This window comes from Apis dorsata, unplaced genomic scaffold (assembly GCF_000469605.1).
Source record: "Apis dorsata unplaced genomic scaffold, Apis dorsata 1.3 scaffold_161, whole genome shotgun sequence".
NCBI classification, from domain to species: Eukaryota; Metazoa; Arthropoda; class Insecta; order Hymenoptera; family Apidae; genus Apis; species Apis dorsata.
The window spans coordinates 579728-590516 of NW_006263450.1; the positions used below are offsets into that span (position 1 = coordinate 579728).

General features: G+C 35.1%; 1 protein-coding gene and 1 long non-coding RNA gene across 8 annotated transcripts in view; one reads left to right on the top strand and one right to left on the bottom strand.

The window, feature by feature from the left end:
• LOC102674871 (solute carrier family 12 member 6) overlaps positions 1-7338 on the top strand; it is a 146675-nt gene extending 139337 nt beyond the window's left edge. For 5 of the 7 annotated variants that reach the window (XM_006613664.2, XM_006613667.2, XM_031509530.1 and 2 more), the window contains 11 exons: positions 1148-1408; positions 1681-1866; positions 1951-2186; positions 2272-2462; positions 2543-2704; positions 2813-4251; positions 4398-4505; positions 4699-4752; positions 5461-5777; positions 5858-5997; positions 6118-7338. In XM_006613664.2, coding sequence (XP_006613727.1) covers positions 1148-1408; positions 1681-1866; positions 1951-2186; positions 2272-2462; positions 2543-2704; positions 2813-4251; positions 4398-4505; positions 4699-4752; positions 5461-5777; positions 5858-5997; positions 6118-6209 — 3186 coding nt within the window. In that variant the 3' untranslated portion in view covers positions 6210-7338. The remainder of the gene's footprint in view (positions 1-1147; positions 1409-1680; positions 1867-1950; positions 2187-2271; positions 2463-2542; positions 2705-2812; positions 4252-4397; positions 4506-4698; positions 4753-5460; positions 5778-5857; positions 5998-6117) is intronic. The other 2 variants (XM_006613665.2, XM_006613666.2) reach the window with 2 other exon arrangements.
• On the bottom strand, positions 1219-1956 carry LOC102674783. The gene is made up of 2 exons (XR_421445.2): positions 1659-1956; positions 1219-1561 (listed from the first exon to the last, which is right to left on the bottom strand). It is a non-coding gene; the product is annotated as an uncharacterized LOC102674783 (long non-coding RNA).
• Positions 7339-10789: the final 3451 nt, after the last annotated feature.

Sequence of the window (10789 nt, forward strand, 5' to 3'; positions counted from 1 at the left end):
TTAAATACATTCAGTGATTAATCCACGAAGCCATCATTCGTCCAATTAAAGCAATCGTTCGTTATATTCATCGACTTTTTTCTGTTTGAACGACATCGAATTCCCTCCCAATATCGTCTTCGTATTGAATATTTATAATCAACTAAGTTCTCTTAACTATCCCTCTAATTGTCTTGCTGCTAATGAAAAAAAAAAAACGAGCGATGCGATAATGAATCTGTGAAACGTGAATAATTTTCCAATTTAATAAAGTAAAGATCTCGAAAATTTTATAATTATATTCTTCTAAAAATTTTTCTTATTGTAAAAATTAATTTGGATTGGAATCGATAAAATACACAAAAGTCACGTTTCAATTTATTAAGGACTTTAGTGTTGTAAGTGGAAAAGAACGTGTGTGATCAACCAATTATTTGAGCAAACTTCTTTGCCTCTTCGATAACGAATCACGAAAAGCATTTAAAAACTTTTCACGAAGCGAATGCAACAAATTGCCGTTTACTGTAAGTAGAAAAGTACGTGCTTGATCAGACTGGCTCAAACGACGACTATTCATTTCTTCCATTTAATTCTTTTAGGTTTCTTTTCTTCAATGGACAATTACGACAGATTAGAGTATTTAGAAATTACGTGACTTGATTCAAGTCTAATATAAATTATTATAATTACCTTTTGTAATTAACTAATTTTGAATTGAATAAAAAGATAATAAAAATATTTCCACGTTGAAAGTATTAGAGATACTCTTAGAGTTTCATAGTCTGTTACAAGTTACATCTCCAAGAAATTGAACTACCTGTGCTTCAGGTGGAAACCAGTCTCAAAGTGATCCAATTAACGACAAGTTTCACGCTAGCCTAGCCTTCAAGGCTTTTGGTATTCTGGACTTAGCCTGTTCAAATTATGGCTACTTTCCTAACTATTACGCTGTTTCTACTAAGATTGGATAAATTTATATTATTATGTTATTGAATAATAAAATAAATGAAATAAAATTAAATCTAAAGGATTTGATTATGAGCATATCGTTACACTTATTGTTATTTATAATATTATTATCTTAAGAATAATAAATTAATTAAAATATAATTAATAAAGGATTGTTGGTTGTCAACACAGTGCAATAAGTCGATTTTCATGGTTTCAGGAAGAGATGGAAGTTCGTCCTCGAATTTCCACGCTACTCAACAGCCTGTCGGACTACAGCAACACGATTCCAGCTGCGACCGACCCGGATGCGAAACCTCCACCCGTGCAAGGTGGTGCACGAATGGGCACTTTGATCGGTGTCTTCCTACCTTGCATCCAAAACATCTTTGGTGTGATTCTATTCATTCGTTTGACCTGGGTCGTTGGCACCGCTGGCGCTTTTCAGGGTTTCTTCATCGTGTTATGTTGTTGTTGCGTGGTAAGTGAAGTTTCAATATAATGGATATGAATTGATCCAATCAATATTGATTGAATGCGTGTAGAGATTAATGGCGACACGAATTAAGGATTAATCTCATGATTAATCGTGTAATAAATTGAATCATTTATGGCCGAGCTTGATTATTTTAAGCTTTAAAATATATAAAAAAAATAAAATAAATTAAATAAAGATAAAAATTCAGAGAGAACAAATGTTAAAGTTCTTAAATTTTTGAATAATTCTTCACCAAAAAATATTTCTCTATATAGACGATGCTGACAGCTATCAGTATGAGTGCTATCGCGACTAATGGCGTCGTACCAGCTGGAGGGTCTTACTTCATGATATCCAGAAGTTTGGGTCCAGAATTCGGTGGTGCCGTAGGAATGCTCTTTTACACGGGTACTACTCTAGCTGCTGCTATGTATATCATCGGTGCTGTTGAAATTGTCCTGGTAATTATTCTTTCTATTATGCTGAAGTGTCACCAAAATACAAATACGCTACAATGCAATACTAAAGATCTTCATTTTCCCTAGACTTACATGGCGCCATCGCTTAGTATATTTGGAGACTTTACAAAAGACCCTAACATCATGTATAATAACTTTCGCGTATACGGTACTGGATTGCTTATGGTAATGGGCACCATCGTATTCATTGGCGTGAAATTCGTCAACAAGTTTGCAACGGTCGCCCTAGCTTGTGTCATCCTTTCTATCGTGGCTGTTTACGTAGGGTTATTCTATAACTTTAATGGCAACGAATCTCTCAAGTATATAATCGTGCATAATATAAAATAATATAAAATTGTATTTTATATTGAAACAACTTCATGAATGTTTTCTGTTTATCTCCAGGATGTGTGTTCTCGGAAAGAGGTTGTTAAAAGACATCAACGTACTTACCGAATGTAATAAGAATACTAGTGGAATTCTTCATCAACTCTACTGTGGAAACACTAGCACTAGCAAATGTGATCCTTATTATATGGAAAACGATGTGACTATTATAAATGGAATTCGTGGATTGGCCAGTGGTGTATTTTTAGGTACAATTCTTTAAAAATCTTTCGATAATTTGAAGAAATATTAGATGATATTAAATAAATATTAATCCTGTAATGTTTAGACAATATATGGGACAGCTTTCAAGAAGAAGGCCAACTGATTGCCTATGGAAGAGATCCCAAGGATATTGACATGATGTCCAATTCTTCCTTCAATCAAATTCAAGTTGATCTTACCACTACCTTCACCATTCTTATTGGTATTTTCTTCCCTTCAGTCACAGGTAAGTTATGAAAAATTTTACTATTATTCGTTGGAATTTCTTAATTTTGAAAACTAACATGATTGAAATTAAAAAATTAAATAAATATTTATATCATACTGTCCATAGGAATCATGGCTGGCTCCAATAGATCAGGTGACTTAGCAGATGCCCAGAAATCTATTCCTATTGGTACCATTTGTGCCATTTTGACAACCTCAACAGTATATCTCTCCAGTGTTTTACTCTTTGCTGGTACAGTGGACAATCTTCTGCTTCGAGATAAGTTTGGTCAAAGTATTGGTGGCAAATTGGTAGTAGCGAATATGGCTTGGCCCAATCAATGGGTCATCTTGATTGGTTCTTTCCTGTCCACTCTTGGTGCTGGACTTCAGTCTTTAACAGGCGCTCCACGATTACTCCAAGCTATAGCTAAGGACAGTATCATTCCTTTCTTAACTCCATTCGCCACCAGTTCGAGTCGAGGAGAACCTACAAGGGCTCTAGTATTGACAGTAATCATCTGCCAATGTGGCATTCTTCTTGGCAATGTTGACTATCTGGCTCCTTTGTTATCAATGTTCTTTCTCATGTGCTATGGCTTTGTAAACCTGGCTTGTGCTCTGCAAACTCTTCTCAGAACACCTAACTGGCGACCAAGATTTAAATACTATCATTGGAGCCTTTCTTTTCTCGGTCTGTCCCTCTGCATTGCCATCATGTTCATGACAAGCTGGTACTATGCTTTATTAGCCATGGGAATGGCTGGCTGTATTTACAAATACATTGAATACCGTGGTGCTGAAAAAGAATGGGGTGATGGTATTCGTGGTTTGGCTCTATCAGCCGCTCGTTACTCTCTTTTGAGACTGGAGGAAGGACCACCTCATACAAAGAACTGGCGACCACAAATTCTCATTTTGGCTAAGCTGACAGACGATCTGGTACCTAAATATCGCAAATTATTCGCATTTGCTAGTCAATTGAAGGCTGGAAAAGGTTTAACAATCTGTGTCAGCTGCATCGGTGGTGATTACATTCAGAACACTGGCAAAACTTTGGCCGCAAAAGTGAATTTGCGCAAGACGATCGCAGAGGAAAAAGTGAAAGGATTCGTAGATGTCTTAGTAGCTAAGGATGTCGTCGATGGTCTCTGTTCTTTGATTCAAACAACCGGATTAGGCGGCATGAAGCCTAACACTGTGATTCTTGGCTGGCCCTATAGCTGGAAACAATCACAAGAGGAAAGAAATTGGAGAGGATTCTTGCAGACTGTCAGAGCAGTTGCCGCAGCCAGGATGGCTCTTTTGGTACCTAAAGGAATTAACTTCTTCCCTGATTCAACGGAAAAAGTTGTGGGAAATATCGATGTCTGGTGGATTGTGCACGATGGCGGTCTTCTGATGTTATTGCCATTCTTGCTGAAGCAACATCGCACATGGAAGAATTGCAAAATGAGAATCTTCACAGTTGCCCAGATGGAGGATAATTCTATTCAGATGAAGAAGGATTTGAAGAAATTCCTGTATGACCTGAGAATCGAAGCTGAAGTGGAGATTGTGGAAATGGTAAATTATAATATATATATATAATAAGGATTGATAAAAGATTTTCCAAGTCCTTGTTCAAAAAAAACAAACTTAAAAACAAACTATATATTCTGTAAATATTCTAAATAATAAAAATAATTAAATTTAATTACTAATTTCCATAGATGGATTCAGACATATCCGCGTATACTTATGAGCGAACTTTGATGATGGAGCAGAGGAACCAGATGTTGAGAGAGCTGCGACTGAACAAAAAGGAATCCCTAGGAGTGGTAAGTGATAAAATCGCGAAACCAGTCAACAACCATAAAAAAAGAAAAGAAAAGGAAAAGAAAAATATTTTGTATATAATGTAAAATTTGTCTATATATATATATATTTATTTAATACGTAAAATAAGAAACTGCTACGGCTACGATTACTGATCGGTATGTGTCTGTTTGTTGCGTGCTCGTCACGGATAAGGTGCAGTCATTGGTGGACTTCAACGAGGTACCCGCTGAAGAAAATTTACCTCTGGTTTGTCAGAAAATTCCCGGCGTTCCTTCGTCAGTTTATCCCCTCTATCTCTGTGTCTGTTGTGACCAAGACACAAAAAAATGAGTGTCATCCACGAATCCTTATTGTTTCCAAATCTCTGTAACAAAGGAAAACAAAAAAAAACAAAATCGCATTTCGCAAATCGATATCATTCGCATTCACCAACTCACACATAATACGTATACATAATTATATACGACTCGTGTTAACCCACTTCCATATCGAGAAAATGAACTCTTGGAGGTGACGTGGGAATCGTCTCTTCAGGACACTCACGATTCCTCCTCGGTTTAATCGGATCGAGATATAATACTATATCTGCCTTGCATATTTTTTCTCTGTCTCTTTCTTTCTCTTTCTCTCTTTCACTGATTTGCAACTTGTTTTGATTTTGGAACATTGCCGCAGTCGATCCCTCCACCAGTTTGCTTTCTTGCATCTCATCACTACGTTTATATATCCATCTCCGGGCCACTCCCGACCGAAATTTCCAAACGTTTCAGCTTTTGATTGGCACGTTCATAGCCGAGAATGCTTCCATTTAGCGATCGTTCATTTAGTCAGATCATTATAGAATGCTTTGACGCTAGAGTTAGTCGTCTTTTTCGACACACTTTGACTATCTCCTGCTGTTCGGGACACGGTGACTCGTTACAGATTCGTTGATGCTCATGTAATGTGCAACAGGTGCAGGCGATTGTGGACCATCATCACAACGTGGACGTGAAGGTGGCCACCAAGGTGAGATTCCAGGAGCCTGGAAGCCAGAATCCTAACGCGGTTGACGAGGCGCAAGAGAAATTGGTACAGGAGACGGAAGGCAAAGAGGGAGAGGCAGATGTTAATGACGCTGGAGAAGAAGCTAAAGAGGGTAATGAGGAGGAAACGAAATTGATTGGTGGGTCGCCGAAACAGGAGAATAAGGAGAATACGGAGAAGGAAGCGAAAGAGAACGAGGAGAAGAAAACTGATAGTCCAGAGTCTAAGAAACCTACGATAACACCGTGAGTAATTATGATATTAGGATATCATTCTATGGATTAATGACAAAATTATTAAAATTATATTTGATGATTTTTTGTAGGGATGAAGGTAACGTAAGACGTATGCACACTTCCATCAAGTTGAACGAAGTGATCGTGAAGAAGAGCAAAAATGCTCAGTTAGTCATACTCAATCTACCTGGACCACCAAGAGACACCAAATTAGAACGTGAATCAAATTGTATCCTTCCTATGTTATATATTATTGTACAATTTATACATAATATTGTAATTTTTTAAATCTATTATTTATTTGATTTTTCTTTTTTTTTTTTTTTCCTTGACTTTAAACACGCCACAGATATGGAATTTTTAGAAGTTCTCACCGAGGGTCTTGAGAGGGTGCTGATGGTACGTGGAGGCGGACGGGAGGTGATCACCATCTATTCGTGAACTAGACCTGCTGTAAATGAATTAATCGCCTCGCGACAGCGGAAATCTAGTTTACTTTTGAAAGACCTAAACGACTTCACCCTACGAAACACGTTGCTCTTGTGCCATTGTCTGAGCAGTCACTTGCGTTGCGCGTTGTGAACACATATTCATACACATACACACACAGTACAACCGGTTACCGGAAGAAGAGTACCGAATGACGATCAACGACGCTATTTTATCGCGGATAAAATTGGGGTGCCAATGAGTGCCCGGATCGAGAATATTAGTTAAAAGAATAAAGAAGAGGAAAAAAAGCTGACTCTGGACGAGAAGGCCAAAAGTGACATGCCAAAGGATAAAATGATTTTCCTTCGAATGAATTTCACGCGTAAACTAGGATACATAGGATCTATCTTATTTTACTCGTCCCTTTCCTCGATGAGGCTAGAGACTATAAAAAAAAAATATTTAAAAAAGTGGTTTTTATTCGTGTCACACGTGTTACACGTGCGACAGACAGTTAGCACAGAGGACTGCACACAGAGCATACTTCGACCTTGTCATTATATAATCGGATTCTCAAAAAAATAGTGTTTGAAAACTAAAGAAAAGAAACAGAATTATATCGCAGAGATAGAGTTTCGATCTGGGATTAACGAAATCCAAGAAAAAAGAATCGAAAGAGAAATACAAAATGTCGAATCAAACAAAAGATTGATATGTCCTGAGAATAAAAAGAGAAAGAGAGAGAGAGAGAGAGAGAGAGAAAGAAATTCATTAAGATTCCGACGATTGTATTCCAATTTGAAACTGAAATCAAAATTTTTGGTCCGAGGCTAAGATCGAAGCATCTACGAAAACCACTGCCAGAATACTTTCTAAATGCTTCGCGTTTAACCAAAGACGCGAGAGGCTCATTTTTCTACATACATTATCGTTATAGAGAGTATAATAGGTATGTATAATTCTATTGCTTATAGGTGAACTTAGGGTAGCCTAGGATAGCGCGGTGAAGTACGCCGACGAATGAAGACGCATACGTGTACACGGTTGAATCGTGCGCGCTTTTTTTGCGTCTACGTGGCGGAAGTTAGGGCGAACGTTGGCAGCGTTGAACGGTTTTATGCGGACGCAGCATTGAAAATATGTCTGTAAGATAGAGAAAGAGGCGAATTCCTTTTTTTTTTTTTTTTTTGGAGTCCTTAAATTCGTAAAACTAAATATATTAGCGTGCAATTAAAGACGCAACGACAAAATAAATTTCTGAAAAGAAAAAAAAAATTTCTGAAAAGAAAAAAAAAATTTCTGAAAAGAAAAAAAAAATTTCTGAAAAGAAAAAAAAAATTTCTGAAAAGAAAAAAAAAATTTCTGAAAAGAAAAAAAAAATTTTTGAAAAAAAAAAAAAAAGGGGGAGTTCTTTTTTTTTTTTTTTTTTTGGATTCCTTAAATTCGTAAAACTAAATATATTATCGTGCAATTAAAGACGCAAAGAAAAAATAAATTTCTGAAAAGAAAAAAAAAATAGTAGAAAATTATCGACGTATAAAAAAATACGTCACTGCCAAAAGAAAAAAGAAAATATTCTTGAAATTGTTATTTAGGATTGTGTGCAATGATTAACAAGATCGATGCAGAAAGAAAAGGTTTAGACTTTCGATTAAAAACAGAGAATAGTACTAAGGTATTCTTGAAATTACTAATTTATATCACTTAACATCGATACAATATCAGGATTCTAATAGCAATACAAGTTCACGGTTTACTTAAAATTACGAATCCGTAACACTGCATCGCTATGAAACATAGATCTACTTACAATTAAATGATTCTAACGCTAAATGTCCTAAGGAAAGTATATATATTACATATACCGCGAAAATCTTTTTCGAGTTACTAATTCGCATTCTTCGTATCGATATAAAACGAGGAATTAGCAATAGTAGAAAACTAACCATAGAGTTCGAGTTTCTTAATGTATTTACAAAAAAAAAAAAAATGTATCGCGAAAGTCTTGAGACATTAATGTAGATGATCGATGTATAACACCAGAGATTGATAGCATTAGAATTCAAACTGTATGATAAAATGGATCTATTAATGCATCGATATAATTTAAAATGTTAGCAACTAATTGCTACCACAAGTACGCACAGAGCATCAATATGAAAGAAATCTCTCTTTTCATTCATCGTTTTATATATACAAATATATAATATATATAAGTATATATTCCACTATACGAAGTCTAAAAATTCTCAGACGCCTCGACATTGCGTCCCCATAAAGGTTCAAGCCGTAGCGTTTACTTTCAACTAGCGCCGCGAACGACGAACAAAGGAAACACGGCGAGAATCCACGCATCTCCTACAGGACTGAAGTTCGTTCTTTCCATTGTATTTCTCGATTCTCTTGTGAATCGATACCTTCGTCTAGGTTCGCGTTTATACTGTCCAAGGCCTACCGGTTCGATTCACCACTCTGATAAGTTTATAATAAAAGGAGAACGCGCTCGCGTTACTCTCGTCTAACCATAATGGCAATAGCCATTAAAAAAAATAACAGTAATCATTTGCGTAGAGTTACAGAACAAACGGTGAATGCCAAAAAAAAAAAGAAAAACAAGAAAAAAATTACGTCACATTTTTCGCGAGAATCCTTAACTGACTTTCATCGAAGGATAGTGTGTAGCATTGTAATCGGTCGCATTTAAGTGTCGTGTGCATGTCACATTTCATACACGGCCATCTTTGGCCGTGCCTCATTTTTAGATAGGCACTATTTAATACATATATACATATAAATATACTTATATATACATGACGTATAGTTTATCTACAAAATGAAAAAAAGAAAAAGTTGACGAACAAAAATCTTTTTAAGAGAAAAAAAAAAAACAAAGTGGAATATAATCATGTTAGAACGAGTAACTTTTACTATACTCGATTTATTGTGTCTACTTAATCGAAAGCTGCGAACGAATCGTGGTTCTAGATGAAATTTATCGGAACAAAAAAAAGTTGAGCACTCGACGAACCTTCGCTATATGTATTTAGTTGGTCGCTATGTGTATGGAACTTATACGACGATTCTTTTCTTCGTTCGTTATGTTTAACATTATACAAAGTGTTTCAAAAAGATTAGGTTAAGTTTTTTATTCATAAAATTAAATGAAAAGTGATAGTACTTTAAGAATTTTTTATTAGTATGAACAATGTACTTAATTTTATTGATTTAAAAATGCATCCTATCTGTATCATTAATATAATCCATTGTAATCATAAAGTCACCAGTGAAAGTGAGATTATTTTTACAACAGAAAAATAATTTCTTAATTATTTTGACAAATTATTTTATAGAAATTAATTTTTGAAACACTTTGTATGCAAATAAGGATATTAAATCATCAAAAATAAAAATTAACCGAGAAATCAAAATTGTTGCCTATATATAACTTACCAAAGATTCGAAGAAGCAAGATGAATATATTTAATAAATAAAAATAGTCAAATTGTTTGAAAATGTCGCGTGAAAAAGTGGAAGACATTTCTTTATCTACCTCATCGCCATCACGCGTTGAACCAAGTAAATACGAAATGAAAGAAACAGTTGGATTAGCATTGTTTGCAACGATTACGACGAAGAAAAAGAGACAAAATGGTCCAAGGCCGGGACAAGAAAAAAATGTAGGTTCGCGAGATGCTTCTTCTGTCTCTATCTATCGTCCACCATGTTGCGACATGTACTTTCTAATTTTAATGTTACTCACTTGTCGATTACCATATATTTTATGTGTACTTGCCTATTTGATAGGCATCGGCACTGCATAGTTTATACGAGACATGTTGACTATGAGAAAAGTTTATCGGAAAAGTGAAGGGTGTAAGTCAAAGAAGAATAATAAGAGAAGAAGGAAGAGAATTATAGAAGAGAAAAAAAAAAAATATATAAAGAAAGCTGATAAAATGTTAAATGTGTTGTATATAGATAAGTAGAAAGAGAGGAAAAAATATGACAAAAATGATTGGAAAGAATTTAAAAGAGAAGGTTTAAATAAACATTAAAAAAAAAAAGAAAAAAACAATAAAAAAGAAACAAATGAAGAGAAACATCTTTTTCATAGGTCAAACAGTATTGCAGTGTATTCTGCTGCCGCTTTAATATTTTACTATGTCATATTTACTTGAAAAATGCACAATTGACCATATGGACATAAACATACATACACATTACATAGGCGTAAGAGAAAGAGAATATTAATGAAAAGGAAAAATATATATATTATATATATATGAAAAAAATACATAAATATATATATTATATATACAAGCTTGGCATTTGTCGGGGATTTATCGTGTGTCGTTGTAGTGATGCGGCCCGTTATGAACGGATTCCGCATCTGGTTTAAATCACCTCTAGGCTGTGAGATGCGAGCTAAGCAGCAGAGAAACTTGCTCGAGACCTCAATCATATGTGTCAAATCAAGCGTCAAATACTATATACATACGTATACACTTTTAAACCTTAATATCTCGTTAAAAAAAAAAAAAGAAAAAAAAAAATACATCAAGTCTAGCCCTCTTTAAAAAAAAAAACCA